General features: G+C 49.0%; 8 protein-coding genes across 8 annotated transcripts; 2 read left to right on the forward strand and 6 right to left on the reverse strand.

Moving 5' to 3' along the window:
- The first annotated feature begins 592 nt into the window (after positions 1 to 592).
- On the forward strand, positions 593 to 1541 carry FOBCDRAFT_231279 (uncharacterized protein). Its single transcript, XM_031189993.3, has one exon. The coding sequence runs from the start codon at positions 770 to 772 to the stop codon at positions 1361 to 1363; it is 594 nt and encodes a 197-aa protein (XP_031033978.2). The 5' UTR covers positions 593 to 769; the 3' UTR covers positions 1364 to 1541.
- Positions 1542 to 6001, reverse strand: FOBCDRAFT_252946 (nucleoside phosphatase family-domain-containing protein; the record flags this gene model as incomplete). Its single annotated transcript, XM_059611016.1, has 4 exons — positions 1542 to 3858; positions 3923 to 4123; positions 4708 to 4774; positions 5081 to 6001. 4 exons carry the CDS (start codon positions 5999 to 6001, stop codon positions 1850 to 1852), a joined length of 3198 nt encoding a protein of 1065 aa, XP_059467838.1. The 3' UTR covers positions 1542 to 1849.
- A 394-nt stretch (positions 6002 to 6395) lies between these two features.
- FOBCDRAFT_206307 (uncharacterized protein) lies at positions 6396 to 7469 on the reverse strand (the record flags this gene model as incomplete). The annotated part of the gene is made up of 3 exons (XM_031189995.3): positions 6396 to 6655; positions 6703 to 7068; positions 7121 to 7469. The coding sequence occupies 3 exons, from the start codon at positions 7467 to 7469 to the stop codon at positions 6396 to 6398; spliced, it is 975 nt and encodes a 324-aa protein (XP_031033980.3).
- A 434-nt stretch (positions 7470 to 7903) lies between these two features.
- FOBCDRAFT_322897 (uncharacterized protein) lies at positions 7904 to 9201 on the reverse strand. The gene is made up of 3 exons (XM_031189996.3): positions 8950 to 9201; positions 8677 to 8896; positions 7904 to 8626 (listed from the first exon to the last, which is right to left on the reverse strand). Exons 1-3 carry the CDS (start codon positions 8996 to 8998, stop codon positions 8137 to 8139), a joined length of 759 nt encoding a protein of 252 aa, XP_031033981.2. The 5' UTR covers positions 8999 to 9201; the 3' UTR covers positions 7904 to 8136.
- A 3309-nt stretch (positions 9202 to 12510) lies between these two features.
- FOBCDRAFT_298389 (uncharacterized protein) lies at positions 12511 to 13930 on the reverse strand (the record flags this gene model as incomplete). The annotated part of the gene is made up of 6 exons (XM_059611932.1): positions 12511 to 12531; positions 12631 to 12801; positions 12956 to 13060; positions 13158 to 13263; positions 13612 to 13866; positions 13917 to 13930. 6 exons carry the CDS (start codon positions 13928 to 13930, stop codon positions 12511 to 12513), a joined length of 672 nt encoding a protein of 223 aa, XP_059467839.1.
- On the reverse strand, positions 13704 to 16035 carry FOBCDRAFT_231287 (uncharacterized protein). The gene is made up of 4 exons (XM_031189999.3): positions 15449 to 16035; positions 14819 to 15394; positions 14461 to 14770; positions 13704 to 14407 (listed from the first exon to the last, which is right to left on the reverse strand). Exons 1-4 carry the CDS (start codon positions 15806 to 15808, stop codon positions 14052 to 14054), a joined length of 1602 nt encoding a protein of 533 aa, XP_031033984.2. The 5' UTR covers positions 15809 to 16035; the 3' UTR covers positions 13704 to 14051.
- Positions 16036 to 17724: 1689 nt separating this feature from the next.
- Positions 17725 to 19631, forward strand: FOBCDRAFT_279193 (major facilitator superfamily domain-containing protein; the record flags this gene model as incomplete). The annotated part of the gene is made up of 5 exons (XM_031190000.2): positions 17725 to 17885; positions 17936 to 18231; positions 18280 to 18448; positions 18501 to 19210; positions 19267 to 19631. 5 exons carry the CDS (start codon positions 17725 to 17727, stop codon positions 19629 to 19631), a joined length of 1701 nt encoding a protein of 566 aa, XP_031033985.2.
- Positions 19632 to 19927: 296 nt separating this feature from the next.
- FOBCDRAFT_52319 (ER-golgi trafficking TRAPP I complex 85 kDa subunit-domain-containing protein) lies at positions 19928 to 22514 on the reverse strand. Its single transcript, XM_031190003.3, has one exon. It carries the CDS (start codon positions 22230 to 22232, stop codon positions 19959 to 19961), a length of 2274 nt encoding a protein of 757 aa, XP_031033988.2. The 5' UTR covers positions 22233 to 22514; the 3' UTR covers positions 19928 to 19958.
- Positions 22515 to 22550: the final 36 nt, after the last annotated feature.

Here is a 22550-nt window from a genome sequence, read left to right on the forward strand (position 1 = left end):
CGTATATACTCAAATAGATAGATGGTGAAGTCAATGTTGAGTAACTACCGACTGTTTGGCAGTGGAATGTTGATGCAGTTGCGGGCTTTTCCCAACGTTGGTTTATATGCGAGATCGGCAGAGCAAGCACCTGCCCTTGAAATGTATGCTCTTCGGGAGTGATTATGATGTGGAGTTCCGGCTGTTGTCTGTCCGGGCTTCTCGGTGAAGCTACATCAGGAAGTAGGTTGCTGTGCTTTTACCGGATCAGCGACGAGATACTTGTGTCATGTTGGCAGCCCCACGCTGCTCGGTGAGACCAAGTACGTTCTCCATGTACTCCAGAACCCTTGACTCTAGATACACTTCCAAGTGCTCCAGAAGTTTGAGGGATACATTCCCCTATATTTTCAGTCTTGTATACTATATCCGAATTCTCAATGTTTCTGTCACACTATATTGAAACATCAAGGGTCGACTTGGCATGCAATGTCCTGTCCCCTACCCTAAAGACCCCTGTGGGGAACCTAAGGGGTTTGGCTACCATATGAGGTCACTGCTGATCAGATTGCTACCAGAATTCCACTTGTTTCTAGATTACCCTCGAAACACCCACCAATCGTTTCACACTAGACTACCAGCGAAACAACGACAAAGAATAGCCTGGACCCTTATTAAACAAAGGACTCACCACAGCCTTCCCCTCCCATCCCTGGTTAGAATCAAATATTTCTTTATCATATGATCTTACGATTGAATATATCTTACTCATCTCGATTTTAGTATCATCATGTCAAGCCCACTCTTTGGCATCGTCCCTGCGGGCCAACCACTCATCACAGAACCTTCTTCAACCCCCTCTCCAACCTCACTACTCTACGCTCTCCCCACCACAAAACACTTCTCACATATTGTTGTCTTTATGCTACCAGGCATAAGTCTCCCACCGAACACTGCCGCAGCAATCTACCTAGCAACAGCCGCCGATGTCGCAGCAGCAGCTCAGTCAGGCGGCACACCCAACTTCCGCTTCCTTGGAGGTATAGGCCCTGGAAAGGAGAGCGCGATGTTCAAGGTCAGCGGTGGAGGAGAGGCCAACGATTTAGTCATTGGTGTATCAGTGGAGTCAGAAGAGTCTGTTGGCCAGCGCTTGCAAGAGCTCGCTGCCACTAAGTCTGGCAACTCATCAGGCGGCCAGCCCAGTACGGCTATACTCGCACAACGCATCATCCAAAACGCATTCAACTTTCTATCAAGCTTTAGCGGTACAGCAGGACCTGGTGGTGTTGAGGTTGTGCCGCTCAAAGCCTTTGAAAACTGGTGGCGCAAGTTTGAATCAAGAGTTCGGGCAGATCCTAGTTTCCTGGAGAAGCAGTCAGATTAGTGTTGGCTTATGCGTATCTGGAAATGCCTGATCAAAGCTTCAAGGTGTATAGCATTCGGGCAGGGAATATCTTCAACGGCGAAAAGGCGAGTCTGGCATGGCATCAGGGTGGGGATTATAGTAAAAAAGCAACAGACAAAAGCACCTGCTTTGAGCGACTGACAAAATCGATTAATTGAATACCAATTCGCACAACTGAGCGGACGCCCCTACCGAGAAACATCGTTGTGAAACACTCCCAGAAGCTCCAAACAAATAACGTAGTGTGATATCCAAGAGAGACTCCAATTTCGTCGCCAAACTCAACCAACAGATCAACAACTGCCACGACTCTGTTTTATGGTATATGCGTTCTTTTGAACGCCATGTCTTTAATGCTCCTCCAGTTCCCACAAACTCCCCCGACGCCGTGATGTTGACCCCCAAAAAATACCAGATATATATAAATTTCGCATTAATACGTCCCCATGAATCATATTGAAGCGCTCAATCTTCCCGTACAGGCGACATGAATGGACTCTTCGCACGAGTTGGGCTGCCGTTGCGGCTTTTTCGGCCAGCACTCAACAGTGAGGGCGATAGCCGTTCTCGACTTTCAGTCCGCACTACAAGCCCGGCACGATCCATTGCTGACGGAGGGCGAGTGAGTTCGTCCGCGCGGCCTGCAGAGATACTAGGTGTTGCTAGACCCGATGTTCGTCCCTTTCGCGAGCCATTACTACTGCTGTCCGAATGATCGTGTTCATCCGAATCAACATCGCCCAACTCAAAATCAGAGAAGTCACCCTCCTCCAACACTCTCTCATAAGATGGCCCCGAGTTTCGTCCGAAGAGCTTGTGGACAAGAGAGGAGCCGCGGCCTGGTTTCCCTGATCGCTTTCGCCGGCTAACCATGCTGAATATCTTTCTTCTTCGCTCAGGCTTGCGGAGCAAATAGGCGGCCAACAGAATTATCAGAACAAATGCGACGAGTCCACCGGTTGACTTTCCAGGCTTCTTCAGAAGATCTTCCAGGTCATCATCATCGTCCTCGTCCCCTGTGTGGGGAGCGATAGGTGAAGAACCGGCGTGCTCAAAGTCCTTCGCTATCCCCTTATCCACATTGCTTCCAAAGCCGACAGGCAGCTCGGAACCGGATGGAGGAACTTGTCCGGCGGCGTATAGGACCATTTTACCCAAAGTCCAGCTTAATTCGATGCCATCGATTGTGTCCACCGGCCGGAAAGGGTCATTAAATGACTTCTCACCATCATCCTTAATGGTGTCGTTGGCTGCACCACCTTCGAGACCAACACGAGGGATGCCAATTCCGTCGTAGAGCATATTAATCAGCCATGAGGCCTTGAAACAAGCCAAACGGGCCTCGGCTGCCTTCTTTTCTGGTGATTTCTTGCGTTTATCAAGATCACCCTCAATGTCCGACCAATCGCGACTGCAGAATTCCATGACATTGTTCTGATATGTCGCCAGATCGTAAGCCTTGTGTTTTCCGCCAAAGACACCATGAGTTGTATGCCAGTATTCCGAAACACCAACGAAATGATTGATGTCGAAGTCGATGCCGGGTACATGCTGGCCGTTGACAAGGCAGGGCTGGTCTTCGCATGGCTTGTCTTTGCCCAGTAGAGGATAGGTCACCGTCAAACATTCGTCGAACTTTCCTGTACCAATCAAAACCGTCTTATCCGACTTTGATTCAACAAGTTCACCGTCTAGAGTAGTTCGCAAGCCATTAGGCATACAGGGATCAGGCAGCTCGTGGGTAGAGTCAGTGTTGTAGTGTTCTTGTAGACGTTCGACATAACGGCTGCGGGCCTGATTGGCACCAAATCCGAGCCAAGTTGCAGTGAACACTTTGTATTCGGATGGTGATCCGTCGAGTGTTCGCATGCGCACCATCTTCAAATCATCCGCATGCTTTGCGGATTCAGTTGCATTTGGAGCAAAGGCAATCTGAGCAGATGCGCCACCCATATCGAGGAAGCCGTAGGTGTGATGATTCTTGCCATGGTCGTGCTCCTCAGGGTGATCGAAGCCGCCCAGCAAATAATTCGCCGCTATCCAGCCGTACAGACCCTCGGTTTCGCCAGAGATAACCTGAATATGGGCATCGCAATCCGGAAGAATGAAATTCGTATTCGACTGCAAGTATGTGCACATTGATTTGAGGAGTGCCGACTGCTGAGGCTTTGGTAGCAATCGCATGCCGGCAGTTGCCATGAGGTAAACGGGGGTCTCGGAAATCTTGCTGTCGGGGACTTCGTCGAGAGCGATATCGATCAGCTGCTGCAGATGATCGGGACCGATTTGCGCAGGCTTCTCTGCAAAACTCGAAACTCCAGGATGGATCTTCTTGTTTTCCTTGAGCTTGATCTTGGGGAGAGACTTGAGCTCGGCAGTCGACGCATCTTTGGCAGCTTTGGCGTGATTCTTCCACTTGTAGATGTATACTCGAGTTCCTGAGGAACCAGCGTCAAGAATGACGCCATATTGTGCTGTATGGGACACAACTGTCAGTCAAAGTCTACCAACAAGAAGGCGAATACCGACATGATTTACCCATTAGGGTAGAAGATTGAGGTTGTTCAGTTCTGACAGGTGCAACAGCGACGATAAAGACGGAGCAAATTAGATATGAGTTGGCGTAGCTTATTTGATCGTCGCGAATGTTCTTCTTGATAAGTATACCGCAATCGGCGTTGGACGAGCTGTTTCTAACGTTATGCGACGTTTCGTGATGTTGCGATATGGGGTGGATCCCTAATTGAGCGAAGTTGATGATATTTCGACTTTGACGATAGCGAGAGCGTCGAGAAGATGAAACGATATTAAACTAGAGGCCGGCCCCCGAAAAGATGTGGTTGAATAGGTCTAGCAGGTGAAGCGAGTGTCGAGCATCATTCGGATGCGTAAGCGAGTGGAAGTTGGAGGTATAAAGTTGCAAACAAGAGTCGTAGAACAAGATTCCAACAATGACAGGGACGCAGAAGTGAACAAGGCCAAAAGAGGGTTAGCGAGGATGAAGTTTGACAAGGATTCGACGAAGACACGAGACGGGAAGTGGATTTGGTGTCGAATTGATTGGATTATTGCGCACGGCGCAGTAGGACAACTGGTGATTCAAGATAAGGCTGTTGATAAGATGATAAGGGGAAAAAGGGACGAAAACAAAAACACAGGGGGGATTGCTTCGATTCCGTTGGCTCGCTGGAATGGAGTCTGTACAGTATGCGGAATGGCGTCAGTAGTGCATACGCGGCCATGCCATCGTTAAGCTTTCCATCACGTGAAAGTCTAAGAATAGACATCCGCATGAGGTGAGGTCCAATACGGACATTGTTCACTTACAGTCTCGTTTGATGGACCGAATGGCATCCCATGACCACAATCTATTTTAAAAGAAATATTTACCTATATTCAAGTGTATCATCTTTATCCGCATCCGCTCATTGCAATCTATCTATATCCTCTCTTGCTCATGAAACATGAAAGGCGCCCCTATCTGTCCCAGACAACCAGATAACCACCTGTTAGAGACGAGAAAACATGATGAAATGAAGGAAATAAAAATCAAGATATGACCCGGGGTAATAAAAAAACCAAAAAGACTCCGCGAAATATCCTCAACAAACGATCCCAACCTAATCTGTCTCGATATTAAGAACGATCCATTTCAGCATAGCCCAGCTAGATTTCACTATCCTCCAGCCTTATCACATCAGAAGTCTTGTTCTGAAATCCCGTATGCGTGTTGTACTGCTCACGAAGCCCAGGGTGCTTTCTCTCATACCACTGAATGCGGGCTTGCAGCCACAGCATGGTCGTCTGAAGTCCCTTTAATACCTGCAGCAGGGGAACAGGATCTTGTAGAATTGGACTCCAGCACTCCCATTCATGTGTTTGGCAGTACAGCTTGAAGGCAAACTCTTTCGCTACGAGTATTTGCTGCTCTAGCTCCGTTCTGATTTCCGTTAGCTGTTCGCAATTTCTCCGGATCGTCTGTATGCGTGTCTCGAGACGAAGAATTTTAATATCATCTTGGACGACATGACTTGGACCTATCAGAGGCTGAGGAACACAAGATTCATCCAATAGTATCTTGAGATCCCGCTCATATTCAACAGCTCCATTTCTCTGTGCATGAGGCGTGTCTCTGTGTTGGTGACCAGAGCCCTTCGCATTATCGAGCACAGGGTCAGAAACAAGAATGAATTTGCCGCTCTCCCCGGGTGGATGAGAGTCATCAGTGACGGGAACTGGACGAGAACCAGGGGCTTCATGCTGGTGCGCTGACTGACTTCGCTCAAGTCTCTCCCGGGAATATATATCTGTGTTGTCACCTGGTAGCTCCGCTGGTACAGGTGGAAGCCGTTGCAGTTCCATGGCGGGACGTAATATGGTGATCGGAGGCGACACCGTACCTTGGATTTTGGCTTGTTCAGCGAGATATTGTGCTCGTAGATTCTGAACTTTACCCCCAGCCCTTCTCAGCTTGTGCCATTCCCTGGTTTTCTCCCTCATGCGCGTGAATATTTGCACAGGTTTCCCGCCATCTCCCGAGCCTGATGGCTCAGATGACGGCAAACACAGTGACGATTGGGTATGCCATTTAATTCTAGCGATGAAGCTGTCTTGCATGTTTGATCCCCTGTTGTAAAAGTATATGGTGTTCGAAATAAGTGCTGTTCTCCCGACAGAGAAGAGGAGATCCAGTCTAGAATGCTGTGGAAGCTGCTGTATTTAATGTCTACGATTCAGTCACGACGTACTGAAAATGCATATAAGATTTCTCAACAGTTATTGTGTTCTCGTCAAAGTCATTGATCGAACATATTTTCTATCAGTGTGAACAAAGCGCCAAACCAGAACACTGTTGAGTACATGACAAGCAAAATAACTATTGAATTTCCCCTCCTTTGTTCTAAAGTATCAGATACAACCACTAATGCAGGCCTTGAGAAAAAAGCGACGGAAGAGAGCGCAATAAGCTTGATGCCCTGAATGCGGTCACTTTCTTACTGTCCTGTCCATTTCATAGATGCCTTGAGGGCATATCCAATGCTGGTGGGTTATTCGCTTGGCTGACTTTGATACCGGATGTTAGTCCAACACCTGCCAGACTACCCCGATGATGACTGAAGCCCGGAGCAAACGTGTTTGTAGACTGCCTTGTACCGCCAAAACTAGGAATTGGGATTCCTGCGAGAGTTGGCAATGTCGTCGTTTGGTATACGGATGTTGTGTTGATGCCAGATCGGCGGAGGCCACCAACAGGGGCCTCTGATGTATTGCCTGTCATACGTCAGCAAGTACTGTCGGTTGATGAAATGAATGCTCACAATGAGATGACCCTCCTAGTCGTGGCCAATGGTTTCCTTCTCTTGCCATATTTGTATAGTTTCGTAAGAGGCCGGTGTTCATTCCTGAGATATCAATGCGATGACTCTGGCTAAAGGCTGGTGGAGGGATACTTTCAGCATTGCTTTGTGTAGGCAAGCTAACTTCATAGCCTGAGTCGATCTGGGTTGTTTGTAAGGTTGAGTCAACAGCATCCGATGCTGCCCTCTGAATCTGACCAAGCTCAGCCTTTCTCTTGACTTTGTCGTAGAGTTCTTGTAACTGCAGGACCTTGCGACTTTTGTCTTTATAAGCTCGGGAGATTTCGCCATTCTTGCGCCGCAGAGCATCCTGTTCTGCTGCTAGACCTGCTCTGTGTCAGCTGAATAGATGCGAATTTGAGAGGAGTAGAGCACTAACTTGACAACTTGTGGTGAAGACCTTCGATCTCCGAATTAGCTTCGTTCACGGTCTTCTCGAGGCGGACGCTGAGATTTGAGTACTTGTCGGTCAGGGTTTTGTATAAATACTGCTGGTAATAGATGTCTTGGGTGGTCTGGTAAGCCCAGAAGCTGAGAGCCCGACCGGCACATTCCATGATAACGTTGGGGCTCAGTCCGCTTAAAACACTGGTCTTGTAGTCTTCACTTGGATTCAGGTTCGTAATCACGACGTCGTCCGGATTGGTTAGTTGCGAGTGGCAGGCAGGGCATGTGTTGCGGCGATCAGCTTCCTGTCCGTTGACACCGAATCGCTGGGCGCATTCCATGCAGAAGATATGGCTATTAATTTTGATGTCAGAAGGCCGCTGGCTTCTGAATGTCATATGCCTACCTGCATGTCGTTACAAGCGCACGTTCGCTCAGCTCTCTTCGACATTTGAGGTTATTGCACGTGAGTGCGTGCTCCATGTCTGCTCTTCTGTGATTCTACGCCCGCGTCACGAAAAAGGACCGTGCCCAAGAATGGTTTTTTTGATGGAAGGGGATGGTTTACGGTTCATCTTGAGGATAGGAACGGCATGGCTGATAATAACAGAGGTGGGAAGGAAGAGCACCGCGATGATGCCTTCCAGATGTGGAAGTTCAAGCTTACACTTCAAATCACCTCGACAATGGAATGGAGAAACTGAAAACAGAGACAATAAGTTAAGGGACCTTAGCTAAGGTACTCAAACATCAAGAGATATGTATGTATTTGCATATAGATACTACCTAAGGTAGGCAAAGTAAAGTACCTAGGTAGTCATACTGTAGATACCTCAAGTAAAGTGAAGCAACGTAAAGCAAGTAAAGGGTCGTGACCTCGTTTCATTGTCGTAAGCTGTGATCCGGCCAAAGGAGACGACCTGCGTCCCCGGGGGTGCATGATGCCCCTATACCCACTCAGAGTCGGGAATCGCATGTAAAAATACATCGAGAACGGTTACATTTTCGTCATCTCATTTCAAGTGAGCCGTAGATTCCGCGCTCATCCTCATACATCGAGTGTTGCATCGGAGTGACCAAGTCATGGCCATATGGCTGACCCTCCATCATAGATGGCACGGGCACTGAGCTCCATTGCCGTGAGCTATAGTCCCACCAAGTTTGTTGTGTGAGATAGCCGGATCCATCATTGGTTTCAAGTTGTTCGGTGGGTATCTCAAATTCAAGCTCTCCGATGAGTGAGTCGAGGTCAGCCTCGAGAGAAGACTGAAGTTCCAGGAGGGAGTCTGATGGTACCAGAGATGTGTCTGGCTTGGGAAATGATGACTCGAGAGGTGGCGATGGAAGAGGATCTCCAAGTGAACATTGTGATTGAGCCAGGAGGTTGATAAGTTCCTGTTTGTCCATGGTCCGCAGTGCAGAAACGTCATGGTTTGGGTAAAGGCGCCGAAGCACTGACCGACACTCCTCGAGAGATTGTGCCAAGCTATCCAGAGCCCTGGAGGACGGTTAGCTGAAGAGATCTTCGGTTTTTGACATGTCACCTACTTTCTGGATGGAATCATTCGTTGGCGATGTTTATCATAAGAGCAGCTCTTTGGAGCTCGGCTGGTGATGCATTGGCCGCATGGCAGCTTGCCATCGCAGCGGATCTTTCTTCGTTTGCACTCGGTACAGGCGTGGGGAGTCGTTATGCGCCGTGTGCCGGCGACCCTGGGTCTTGCATTGCTGGAAGCAGCGGGCTGCTTTTTGGGAATGATGCCCTGGACTTCGGTGCTGTTAGGACATGGAGACGACGATGATGTGTTGAGGTTGACTTACAGGTGTGAAAGGAGCCACCAGCGGCAACCTTGGTACTTGAAGGAGACATGTTAACAAGGAGTTGACAGCGCTAGTCAGGAAGATAATCCTATTGTGCAAGCCACGAAGAGAAAGGGCCCCCAAACTTTGATCTGTGTAAGGCTGGACACCACACTTATTAAGTAGTGCTGTTAGTGAAGCAGGTCTGCCAAGTACTTTAGAGTAGCGGCGACGATGTTACTGTCGAGCCGGCGCCACCCCTAGCAGATAATGCGGAGAAGGACGCTGCAAGACGTACGGGAATGGATCGTGGGGAACAGGAGAGCAGGGTCCTCATTCGTGGGATGATGCAAGTCCTTGAAATGGACGCATGAAGAGGGACGATCCAGAGCGTATGGGGTAGCGTAGCATAACACGACACGACACGACACAACACTACGCAGCAGACAACTGTTTTTGCCCGGAGAGATGAGAGGGGGGCGGCTATGACATTTGACTATGCCCAAGTAATGGGACGTGAAATTAAGAGCAGGTTAAACTCAGGGTCCTGTCTGTTGACGATTGTCTTCGGGCATGGCGACCCATTTGGAAATGCCTGCAGAGGTGATTTGCTCAGAGTAGGACGAGACAGGACGTGATCTGCTGGGCCGCCTCCACGACAGATCAGTTTCTGCGCGTCATTTCGTGTATTGTACCCGAGGTTAATTAGACGCTTCTGCATTGCATCGAGACCGGTGAAAGACAGCACCGGTAATATCTGTATCCGTAAGAATACACGAATACTCTCAAGACATCAAACCAACAATCGCAATGAGGCAGGGCAGGGCATGGCAGGGCAGGGCAGACAAGCAAGGCATGATGATGTGAGGTGACGATTCAGGAGTATCTGCAGTTCCAGCGTCGAGTCCAGCCCAGCCGAGCCCAACGCTATCCCCTCACCATTGCAAGCCAATCCAACCCAACCCAGCCCTTAATGACGGGCATATTGGCTTGGGCGGCCCGAAGCATTCACGGCAGTCGACTGGTGGCTGCAACGGAGGAATAGTAGTAGTAGTAGTAGTAGTAGTAGTAGTAGCAGCAGAGTCCAAGCTTGTAAGCAAGATCTCCAAGAGGCCTCGGCGTTGCGGTAGCTCCCTTATTCCCGAAGAGTAACAGTAGCATCGCCTCGCATCCATCGCTCCCTCGTCATGCTTCATCAACACCAGCACCTTGCAAGTCCAAGTCGGTGGATGGGGACGTGATGGGATGGGATGACTGCGGTGGCTTAATGCGACAGGCAACAGGGCAGTAAAAGGCCATGAGATGAAGGGCCAGAGGGTCGCGCTGCATGGCCCAGATGCATGTACATGTAGTTCGAGCCGCCGATTGCTGCCCTATCACGTTTATCCATGCCCTGGCCCCCTGGTCGATTTGCATTTATCCAGGAACCACATCTCAAGCTTCCTATTTCGGACTTAGCAATTTTATGGTTAAGTTGACAAGTTACAGGGAATTTCTGGGGAAGAGAGTCAATCGATGAACCAACATTCACTGAGTGATCTGCTTTGACTGTACAATTGAGGCGTACGTACGTGTTGGGTTGACAAGCGAGATCGTGTACTACATAGAGTGGATTACATGTTGGCTGGTATATGTAAGAGATCTATCTATCTTTCTGCCAGATCGACCGTCAATCTTTGAGCTCTCACAACACAACACAAAATGAAATAAAATAAAATAACCAAAAAAAAAAAGAATCAAAAATCAAATGTAATTCCGCTCTCCCTGATTAATTTTCCGTCAAGCGCTATATCATGCAGGTATTCATCCGATGTTACCACTCGCCTCCCCATTGACCTTAGTCTTGCCTTAGTAATTAACCACATCACACATCACCTTGCTTTTAGAACAAAAGCGCGCACTTCACGCACGCACGCAGGCACAAGCAAAGCGAAGCAAATCAAATCAAATCAAATCAGGCAAGGCAAGCGATTCGTTCACATGGACAACCTCCGAGGATGGGACACCAACTTCCCCAAGGTACGGAGTACAGAACGCACTCTTGTCAAAAATGAGCCTCGCATCGCGCGTGTGATCATTAATCGACCCATCGGAGACTTCTTTCATACCACTCACAGAACTCTGGTTAATACTCCCTCTACCAAGGGTCTGGGATCCTCGGCCCGTTTCTCTGAATCCCCTCCAGCTCCACGACTTCTACCCCGGGTTTTCCCCTCCAAGCCCTCCAACTGTTTCGGACCCTGGTTACCTTTCAGGGAAGGTGACCGTGATCCGGCTGGATAATAGTCCTGATACCGAACTCCGTGTCCACTGCTCGTCACGCTCCACGAGACTCGGAGACTCCCTTCAGAGGCCCGCTCACTGCTCTCTTCAGTTTACAAAGACCTGGGATCCCCGGCGCCAAGATTCATCCACTTCAGAATGAGCCGGCCTGATTTACCGACCATGTTCCCACGTGAGTTGGCTATCGGAACACTCTGGCAGGCTCTCGCCCGCTGTCCTCAGCCTCGGCGCGAGAAATGGTCGTCTCTGCCCCTCCGGCCGGATGGGTCTGACTGTAACGAGCCATTCCAAACAGCTTCGTGATTCTACCCTCATCTAACTCATCGACATGTACGGATACGTCTGTCTGTCTGTCTGTATGCATGCGCTGGACACTTCAAAGCCACGCCTGAGATTCCAGGTCGAGCGGCCAGTCGGAGCGTAAACCCGTGGTTACCATCATGCCCGGATTCAACATCGGACATTGTCTCTATCAAGAATAAACTCAATCCAGAACTAACCCTCCATCAGCAGCTCAACACCCTATTCTTTGCTTCTTGCTGACGTTTTGCATGAATATTGAATACTCTGCTGCCCTGAGCACTTTGGCTTTGGCAACACTCGACACGCTCTGGACACAAACACGAAAATCCTGTTCTGGCGAGGCATGAAGCAGAGCTACAGTTAAACCTTGGAAAAGATCTCGGAAATCTCGGGTTCTCCGTCACACCAGATACTAGAACCTTGAAGAAAGAACCTCCTTCTGTCCTCTGATAGGCACGTCGTTAACATCCGGTCACGGTCCTTTTGCATGTCCGTCGATCATAATACTTGTAGAATGCTGAGAGCCCCTGTAACATCCCCAGCAGCAGTGAAGAAAACAGTATAGTGGCACTTATATACCCCATATGTGACTCGATCTGATAACATGTCATGGCAGCACCCCTCAAATCCGGCACTGGAGACCCCATGAGCTTGCACTCGTTCAGACTAGTAGCCGCCGAAATTCGGTGCCAAGTGTAGACTAGCAGAGACGGCCCAAAATAATGCCGAAGATTGATTCGATTTCGCCTAATATCCCGTGGTTCATGTACAGATTTGACCAGAGGTCACCAAACCTACAGTTTGACAAGGCCATCATATACATCAAATATAGCTTAGCCGAGTGATGGCTGGAGACAGTGCTCCTTGCGAGATCCACATGAGATCCGGCGCGTTAGGTAAACTTTGTTATTAGCCATGAGTCTAATGATGTTTTCATTGTTGTGGTAATAAACCTCCGGACGTATTATAGGGGCAGTGCTGGACAGCCGACCTGCTTCATAGGAACATAGGCCGCCACTAATACACGATCAACAACTACATTGCACAAACTTGGACATGAGGTCTTTGTTACACTCTTGGCCTCGATTGCTACTTGGACATGCAGGTTGTGCGTACCTTACAGCGGAGGTCAGACAGCACTAGGCTTGAAGAACTTGGCAGTCGATGTAGAGGCGGTGGCGACGTCCAGCAAGAGCAAAAGCTTTGCTGAAAGAAGACGTCGTATTGCCATAAAGCGGTGAGTGGTAAGCCATTCCGTGATCCGCCCTTGATACGACTGTTGATCAACTTGAGACGTGGTAGAGCGCTTGCCACCTGACGTCCGGGGTAAAGAAACACTCCCTCCCAATCCACTTCCATTGAAGCTCCCGCATTCTTCGCTAAAGCTGAGCGATAAGAGGACTTACTGGTAGCCCTATGAGACTAGGAAGCTAGGCTGTACCTTGATGATTGCGGTCGTTTCTAGAGAGTTCCCGTCAAAGTTCTCACAGCCTCCACACCAAGCAACAAGAGCGTCGATCCAGAGACAGATGCGACTCAGGCAACCCTGCTAGCGTATATAGGTATCTCGGGAAGATGCGAGAGAGAGTTTTCGGCAGGAAGAGGCTTTTAACAATTGGCAATATTCAGCAAGGGTGACTGACGGTGGAGGACTTGATCAGTTTTGCTGGGGCAAGGAGCTCGTGGCAGGCGAACTCAAATACAGCGCTCATTCGTTGGCCACAACGTCCCTTGCCAGAATATAGGTAGCTAAACTTTAGTATAGTTATCTTACGATGGCAAAAAGGAACGTAATTCCTCACCGGTTCCTGGCCTGATATCGAGATGACATGTTTGATGCCAGGAGTGTTGATGGCCCCGCAACCCACAACTATCACCGAATGAGGCCTTGTTTGTACGTACTCATGATTTCAGGAGACTGCGTTTCCGCAGTCTTTCGATGAAACGTGACTAGTTCTGATAGTGGGACTGTCTTAGTCAAGCAACATGACCTGCTCATATGCCAGGAACATCGGGAGACGTCCCGGACGCTTCAATGCATAGAACATGCAGGACGAAGTGGCCATAAGCAACACCATCATCATGTCAAGCACATACGACCAAAGGTAGTGGAAAATACGGGATCCCGTCCGCTCTCCCATAGTCAAGCCACTAACCGGCGGATTAGTAGTTGGGTCGGTGACGACCAGCGAATCCCCGCTGTTGTATGTTTTTTGCTGGATGCGTGTCTCTTCTTGTCTTGGGCTTCTTGCTTCAGATGGGAAGTATCGTCTTTTGTTCACGGCTGCGGCGAACACGTGGTCGATATCTGTGGTTGGGGTTGAGGGAGAATCGCGATGTTGAAACCGAAACCTGTTCTCATTCAGAAGATGGCGTCAGGAGACCCTACCACGTTGACCTACTCCACGATGTCCATTGCTGCTTTCAAAGTCGTTCGATGCGATGTTTTATATTGTGAATCCTTCTATCCAGTCATTAATCGTGACATTACTCCGTTTCCATCTTTCCCATCAGATACCTCCAAGGACTGATACTTTTTACAGGCGGAGGACCTGACAACGGCTGTCGATACCGTCGAAGATACAAGTGTTCTCGATGGGCACGTATTGCTTGGTGATGATTTTGATCATCTCTTGAGCAACCATGCCACCCGTGAGGGCTGATATGTTGTGAAGCTCGCCGCCGGCCGCGCGCTCAACCTCTTGGGCAGTCTTCTTGTAACGTTCATTTTCCGTGGCTTTTGGTGCGGCCTTACCAATGAAACCCATAATCTCATCTGCAGAAGCAGTCTTGGTATTGGACGTTGCCAACAGGGCGAGGTACAGTGGGACCAGGGATAGAGGCATCTCGGGCCCAGCAAAGGCTGACATCTCGTCGTTTGCTAGCTCTTGTTCTGTATGCTATATGTTATTAAAAGCCCTTCTGACCAGAAAGAGCTGTACTTACCGACAAGCTTATCGAGACTGGTAGTCTTGTCTCCAGGGGCATTAATGAGCTTGATAAAAGGAGCATTCTTGCAGAAGAGCTCGACCTGCTCGGGATCCACGTCCTGACCGCCAGGAAGACTTCGAGCGGTTTCCAAAACTTGACCAACATCCTGGCGAGCCCGTTCTTTGTAGATGTTCTGTAGTTTGATGTACACGTTGGATTGAGCCTTCATGTCAGGCAGTCCTCCAGGGACAGGTAAACGGCCATGTTCGTCATAGAATCGTTTCACAGCCTCTGTGATGACCCAGAAGCCAGAGTTGATCTCCTCCTGGCAAAGGTTAGTGATGAAGTCAACATTAATTGCACTTGTTCTTACAGGATCTTGGTGCACATAGTCAAATACTTGTCGAAGAGAACTAGGAAGGGAGGGGGTTACGACATGCTTCATCACAGCAGCTATAGCCTCTTCAAAATTCTCTTCACCTCCCTCAGGGTTGTCTGTCCTCATGGCTTCGGAGACAGTTTTGCGGAATGCGGTCTTGTCGATGTAGCTGGTAGGGTAAGCGCCGTCGTGAGCTTCTTTCCATTGCTCTAGACAATGAAGGAGAATAACGACCATAGGTAAGTGACCATGCTCATGACTATCGAGGTTGTCGATGTTTTCAGTCATGCTCTGGGAAAACTCAAGGAGTTCAGGCCAAGGGGCTAGAAGTCGCAGATCTGTAGTGGCGGTCTCGTCGGGATGGGTGTCAACGATAGGAAATGTGCCGGGTAAGGTGGTCTTGAAGTAGGAGTAGTATCCCACGGAATGAACCGCAATTGTAGGAATTTTATGTTGGTGAGAATAATTTTGAATTAGCTGGACCTGATCATGAGGCAAAGGAAGAGCATATAGGATCATGGTGAATGTTGGCGAGCTACTGAGTAGGTGATCTAGGTGGAAAGATTCATCCTGAGATATGTCAGTGGGATGGATCATTGCGGCTGGACAGATTGAACGACATACCTGGGTTTTAGGATACCACCCACCCTGTACTTCAGGGTTAAGTTCCAAGAGAAAATTGGTGCAAGCTTCAGCTCTGGGCTTGCCCAGCCAGCTATCATCTACGAAGAAATTGACACCCAAATCTTGATGAGTTACAGCGTTCTGGTCGGCAATGGTGAATCGGCCAATACCAGGCAGAACAAGATTCTTGAGAGTCTCAACGCCGACAGTACCAGCACCGGAGTTAACGAGGAGAATATTGGCCGACTCGAGAGCAGCCTGACCAGAGGCAGCCCAAAGTCGGAGTTGGCGGTCATATTTCCGCTCCTTCTCTGATGGACCTTGAAGTACCGGAGGGGTCTGGATCATGACATCGGCCATATTGAGGTCCGTTGCTGATGAACGAGAGTGTACTTGTACGTGACTGTGACTGTGACTGTCCAGGTAATGATGCGATGTGGCACCGCGTAGCTTGCTCTGTAAGAAGTCACACAGCGAGCAGACGGACTTCGGATAAACGAGTGCCGCGAGACCCTCGATAAGATGTGAGAGACTGCTGGTATAGATGCTGTTGATGAAGCTCTCGAATGGAGTGGGTGAAGACGGTGTCGAATAATCGAGCAAGGTTGCTGAGTAGTGCACTGCCTAGCAATAGACCAACCATTTCCGACCACTCACTGTTCGACGTGGGGCTAAACTGCGCTACGTCACAACTGGGAGTAGCCGCTCAAGTGGAGTACTCGCGTGGTAGAAGCTCGTGATTGGGTTATCTTTGTCGGAACTGCTGAAATGGTGCTCTTGCCTTGTGATGACTTTTGAAGGAATAGATGTGAGACACGAGAAGGATATGGGACGGACGTAGAGCTGGTGATTTAAATGAAATTATTTTGGCTTCTTGTATTAGCTTGGGGACAATATCGAAAGTATATTACAGTTTCTCGCCGAATTTGAGGGCATAGCTCAGGACATCCGAGAGTAAAAGCCTTGAGGACGAACTTGAGCCGAGCCAACCATTACATGCAAACAACATTAAGTTTTGTTGTGATGCTCTGACGATGATAGTTACTAAACTATTGAGCTGAGTGAAGAGAGAAAAAGATATAACTGGGTAAGGTTTACTAAGTCCATACTATTTAAATTTACCCAAACCTTTTCTTTTTGTGGTTTGGATAGAGGTCCTGAGATTTTTTGCCTGCCCCTAGGTATACAAGCCGTCCCACTCGTTCCAATATGACCGACCCCAGGGTCTATGTATGAGGTAATGCAGAATCCTTCGGCAAAAAGATGGAGCGATTGCAAAGCCTAGGGCACCAGGATGAGACGTTTAATCTTTTGAATGGACCTTATGACCTTAAAGATGAAACGGAAATCCGTGCTGAACTTCACCGTCCGCTCTCAACGTTGTACGGTGGAAGATGCTTGATTCGCTAATAAAAACTCCGAGACCGACACTTGCAGCCAAACAAGCATTTCTCTGAACGACTGGACTTTCAGATTCTAGCAGACAGCTTTTTCGATACATCGGAGAGCCGCACGTAACCATAAGTAGCTACTTTGCCTTACCCAGGAGGTATCTAGCGGTTTGCTCATTTCTCTTCAAGCTTCAGGATTGGCTTCCTTTCTTCGAATTGATTTCCCATTTACGCCTAGCGCTGGCCTTCAAGATCTTCAATCCCCAATCTATCAAACACCCAGGGATGAGACCTTGGGATCTGCCAATCATTCTACGAGACCATCATAAGCGAATGCGAGAGTGGACCCTCCATCACTCCACTTCAACGTCCTCAAGCTGACTGCTTCACTAAGATAGCTCGGACTCGCAGCCGGAAAGTCATGTTGGTCCCCAATTCTCATTTTAGTGATTCTCATAGCATGTCTCGCAAATCTTTGGCCGGGGTCATTACATGCGAGAGATGCATCATCGTCAGCGGAATGCCTACATCCAGATCTCCGGGACCACTTACTTGCAGCCCTCATCCTGATCATATAAGGGACGGAAACTTCTGATCACTTTGTTTTAGAATAACGAAATATCAAGACTGATCGAGACAAACGAAGCACCAGAATAAAGACCTATTACTCGTACTTGCTACTTATTGTTTGGTGATCGAGAGTCCCCACGCGCCAGTGATTCAGCCAAACCTGCTTGCAGTGCAACATTTCCTGAAGATTTTGGGGCGCCCATCAGGACTACCCAACTCCCACAGTCAACTACTTCATCCCACCGTTGTTGCAATCTTCTTGGAATATACCACAGGAATCTTGTCGCCTTTCTCATCTCCTTTCACACACCCATCATGGATGCAAGAGTAAATGAGAAGGATACGCGCACCCAAGACGATGGCAAACCAGAAACCATCTCGGGCTCCCAAACAGAGCGCTCACTTCCCGTTTCAGACCGCGACGAAACTGAAGTCCATGTAATCCCACCTGCTCGTTTCTGGGGCCTCTGTGTTGGGTATGTCCCATCATCTCTTGCCCTAGCCCGCTGCTAACACATACTTCAAGAGTCCTTCTAGGCCTGTTCCTGTCTATGATCGACACCTCTATCGTTGCAACAAGTCTACACAGTATCGGAGTCGACTTTGAGGTCCTCGAGGACGTCAACTGGGTTGCTCTTGCATACACTCTTGCATATCTCGGATGTGCCATCGTCTTCGCTCGTATATCCGATATTGTTGGACGTCGCGATGCCTTTATCGCAGCCTATATAATCTTCTTCATATTTTCTATTGCCTGTGGCTTTGCACGGAGTATTAACCAACTCATCGCATTTCGTGCTCTGCAGGGCATCGGAGGTTCAGGTATGCTCTACTGAACCGTCATATTCCCCAGGTCGTTAACAGAGTCAGGACTGTACTCTCTCACGATGATCATGCTGCCTGAAATCAGCCCAGATAGCATGAAGCAGCACATAGCGGCTCTGGTAGGCTTGGTCATTACCATGTCAGGTGTCCTTGGCCCTGTTCTGGGTGGTATCTTGACACACTATGCTTCTTGGAGATGGGTGTTTTGGATCAAGTATTGCTCCTCCTTAAGATAGATGCTTTATCATGTAGCTAACAACTTGCAGTGGCCCTGTTGGTTTTGTATCTCTCGTCATATTTATCTTGACTTGGCCTAAACCGGAATACCTACCATCACAAGAACGACGTGCTTGGAAAGAACTTGACTTTCTTGGGTCCCTCCTTGCTATTGCTGCTGCAGTTTTGGTCGTTTTCTCATTTCAGAATGCTGGCACAGAAAGATCTAACGATGGATGGAAAACTTCCATATTCATTGCACCTCTGGTTTTTGGCCTGCTTGCATGCGGTCTACTCATTGCTTGGCAGATCTTCATTCAGCATCGATGGCACGATCGGTTTGCTTCCGCATTCCCAATCAACATCTTTCGCAATAGGATTTACTCTACTGCCGTTGTCAACACCCTCCTCAACGGCTTTCCTTACTTGCTGCTCATCTATGCCATACCCCTACGCTTCCAAGTTGTTAGTGGCAAGTCTGCTCTCATCTCGGGCGTCATGTTGCTTCCTATGTTGGGGACAGCCGCTATTGGCAGCCTTTTAGCAGGCAAGATTAACGCCACCAAGAACTACACCTTTGAGTCATTGGTACTTGGCTCAAGTGTTATGACAATCGGCTGCGGATTGCTCACGTCGTTATCACATGAGCCCAATGATGCAAAACTTCTTGGTTACATGACATTTTGTGGTCTTGGCTTTGGCTTAACCGTCGCGTCTTCGACAATGTTATCAACGGTTGAGGTGCCTATTAGGGACTATGGTATGCATCACAGCTTGGGTCGTGGAAGAAGACTTTTGCTAACAACACATCATTAGCGCCCGCACAGGGTATTCTCTCTCAAGTTCGGCTCTTGGGTGGTAGCTTGGGCATCGCAGCATCATCAGCCTTGCTGAACGAGAAAAGCTCAAAGTATCTTTCGGGTGTTCTTACGGCCTATGAGCAAGCAACAATTGGTGGTTCTAACACACATCTCACTAATGCACAGTGGTCAGCTGTCCGCTATACCTACGCTGATGCATTTCAGGTAGAGATGAAGATAGCGACAGTAGTTGCAGCTTGCTCAGTCATATCCGCATTTGGTGCCTTTCGAAAACGGCGTCTTTTGATAGCCGAGCAAAGGAAGATAATTGTTAGAGAAGAGGAAGCCCGCCGCCGTGCACAAACGGCACAGGTTGTATAGAACAACCTCGGCTCATGTTTATACACAGGATATCACACCACACACAGGGTTGCATCTCGGCGTTACAGTCTTTTGACTTAAGTATCTTTAGGGTTGTATTGTAAATCAATAGGGGTCTAGATCTTCTTCTTGTCAACTCTTATTTTTTCCTTGTCTCCCAGCAAAGGGTCACTGTAGCCTGCTAAAGCGACACACCTTATTTCCGCACTTATAACCAAGGGGAAGAAGTATGAGCTGCACACCACTATAGCCGCCACCAAAGAAAGAAGAGCTATACAAGACATCATATTGAATGGGAAGCATCTGAGTCGTTGGTCGTTATATTATCTATGTGCCATCATCCATACTACTACCTTCCTCCTTCGTTGTATCCCGATACATGTCCACCGCTGCTGTACTTGGCCTCCTCAGCTTCATATCATTGAGGGCCTCACTCTCCTCATCAATATCGTCATCGTCATCCCCCTCGCCGTCGTCATCCGACGGGTCTGGCGACTTTGCAAGACTGTGCTGCAGTGATGCCATGAAGTCACCTGCTGCCTCAAACTTGGTGATCCCCTCCTTATGAGGCAAAGTCGAGTACATCCTCTGGGCCTCGTCAAGACATCGCCTTGCCTGGATGTGCTTGGACTGCTGAAGCCAGGCATCTGCGCTGAGCACGCTCCAAGTTGCTGATTTTCGACGGCGCGAACCCCAGTGCCAACTGCCGACCCCCTCTTTCGAACCATAGCAAATAGCGAGTCGTTCCTTTATCAATGCATCACCCACGCTGCCCGAGATCTTGGACTCAAGAAGCCTCACGCCCCAGCGGCCTGCATCATCAATATTGGTCCCACCCCGTAAACGCAGCAGCTCCAAACCCAGGAGCAAGCTTCGCAATGCTCCGTAGGGGGCACTGCACCGGGTGTTGTAGGAGTAAAACGCAGCCTCCAACATTTGATCTATTGTCTCGGCACGATTCTTCGATGACATCTGTTGTGGGAGAAGTAAAAGACTTAGCGCAGCCATCTCATTGGCAGCGGCGTGATGTTTCCAGGCCTTGGAATCGCTAAAATCGGATCTCAAAAGATCATATGTTGAATGCGCCAGTTTCCAATCCCTCAACATAAAGGCGTAGTCCGCCAATTTTCGCATAATAGCCTCAGGGGCTTCTGATCCATAAAACCCAGCAGCATTGTAGTTGTCTCTTGCGTTGCTTGTACCTGTGGAATTCCTGGAGCTGCCGGTGAACGCCCACTTCCTGGATAAATTCATGAAGCGACCCGTGAGACCTCTTCGGCGGGAAGCAACTTGGTCATTCCACAACGATACATTTCGTTCCATGGTAGGGATGACAGACATGGTCACCATCTCACGCACAAACGTACGAATGGCAGTAGCGTCAGATTCAAATATGTAGCGTGTTGGGTCCTCAAAGTCCTCGTCGTCTTCACTCCTTCGGATATCTTCCAGTTCCTCTTGCGCTGACATCCAGTCGCTGCGGGGAAGCGGAATACTGTCGTCGTCTGTCTCGGCACTTTGGCTGCTTCTCAATCGAAGAAAATGGCAATGGGGTCCCATATTTCGTTTCATTTGTTCAAACAGCCCCATAGATCTTGTTATGTCGTCCTTCTCTTCATCGTGGACTAGGACATAGTATCGAATAAATTCACTGTCTACCCAAAGCGGAAGTTTTCGGCTCCCCTCCTTTGTCTCTGTGTAGAGTTTCTTTAGCTCTTCGAGAGGATTCGGATTCCGTGAGCTAATGGCAACAACACATGCTACCGGATGTGAAAAGGTTTCATGGGGTGAAATAGGAAGGCCAGATAGCAACCGTCGCAAATAAAGAGCATAATATGGTGATGTCTCTTCTGAGCCCGTGTCTGGACCCGCGAACAAGCCATGCTGGGGCAGCGCTGCGAACGACTCCTCTGCATAGGACAAATGGCTGTTGACTACAGCTTCCGCGTCCATGAGAAATTGCTTATCCCTGGATGTGCTCGCTTGGCTGCCATTCTGACCTGGCGAGGATGCAGGATTCCTGAAACCCGAAACTGTGGGGTCGGGGTGTTCAATATTGTCACCGAATCTTGTAAACCTGATAGAGAAGCCTTCTACGGCTTTGCTCATTCCGTTGCTATCTCTGATCGTAACTTTGCCTGGCACGTCTTCACCAAAGGGTCTAAGTAGTTCCCAGAGACCATTTCGAAAGCCCTTCTCGTTCATCAAAGTATCTGTATCATGGGAAGAGTAGATTGAGACATGAGGTACGAATGCCCGGAGGATGAGATTCAAAGGTTCGGATCCATCGCCCCCAGTCTCAGGTAGTGGGCGGCTTGGTCGGGCATCGAAGACGGTATGGGAGAGAACTCGAGAGGGCGATCCTCGACCAGCTGGGGATATTGAGCGCGATCCAGGTGGAGAGAGAGTCGAGGCATATAAGGAGGCAGCCGACGGGTTGGAGCGACGAAAGGCCAGATTGGTTTCCGATTGCGATAATGGTAGTGACTCTAATATAGGTGTGGAGTGTCGCGACTTTGTAAGTTTCATGGCAGACGCGGCTGCGGGTAACGCCTGGAGCGGTTCCGTCGGCGAAGCTGCATTCTCGATAGATTGTGGCATGAAGGCGATGGCGAGCAGCGGCTTGCGGTGATGATGTCGGACGGGGTCGTAATCGGAGGGGTCCTAGGATAGAGGTATGATATAGGGCCGGACTTCGGAGGACTATGAGGCCTAAGAAGGTGAGGGTGAAAAGCGAATAGTATAGGCCACAACTCGGCTCGGCATGATCCTGTCACTGAAGCAAATGGGACATTAGGTGAATATAGGTAACCAACGCCTTTAAACTTGAAGAACTTTGATCTTAGATTAGCAACAAAGGTTGGGCGACCATGTGGAAACTCGGGATATGATGGCGGTACGTATCCTTACCTCATTGTG

This window comes from Fusarium oxysporum, chromosome IX (assembly GCF_013085055.1).
Source record: "Fusarium oxysporum Fo47 chromosome IX, complete sequence".
Taxonomy (NCBI): domain Eukaryota; kingdom Fungi; phylum Ascomycota; class Sordariomycetes; order Hypocreales; family Nectriaceae; genus Fusarium; species Fusarium oxysporum.

Coding starts and splice junctions, on each gene's coding strand:
- FOBCDRAFT_231287 (XM_031189999.3), bottom strand. CDS start 15,808: ATGGCCGATGTCATGATCCAGACCCCTCCGGTACTTCAAGGTCCATCA. Junction 14,771..14,818: donor ACTATGTGCACCAAGATCCT/GTAAGAACAAGT, acceptor AACCTTTGCCAG/GAGGAGATCAACTCTGGCTT. Junction 14,408..14,460: donor CAGTCTCGATAAGCTTGTCG/GTAAGTACAGCT, acceptor TATAGCATACAG/AACAAGAGCTAGCAAACGAC.
- FOBCDRAFT_322897 (XM_031189996.3), bottom strand. CDS start 8,998: ATGTCTCCTTCAAGTACCAAGGTTGCCGCTGGTGGCTCCTTTCACACC. Junction 8,897..8,949: donor TGGTGGCTCCTTTCACACCT/GTAAGTCAACCT, acceptor ACAGCACCGAAG/TCCAGGGCATCATTCCCAAA. Junction 8,627..8,676: donor CGAATGATTCCATCCAGAAA/GTAGGTGACATG, acceptor ACCGTCCTCCAG/GGCTCTGGATAGCTTGGCAC.
- FOBCDRAFT_52319 (XM_031190003.3), bottom strand. CDS start 22,232: ATGCCACAATCTATCGAGAATGCAGCTTCGCCGACGGAACCGCTCCAG.
- FOBCDRAFT_231279 (XM_031189993.3), top strand. CDS start 770: ATGTCAAGCCCACTCTTTGGCATCGTCCCTGCGGGCCAACCACTCATC.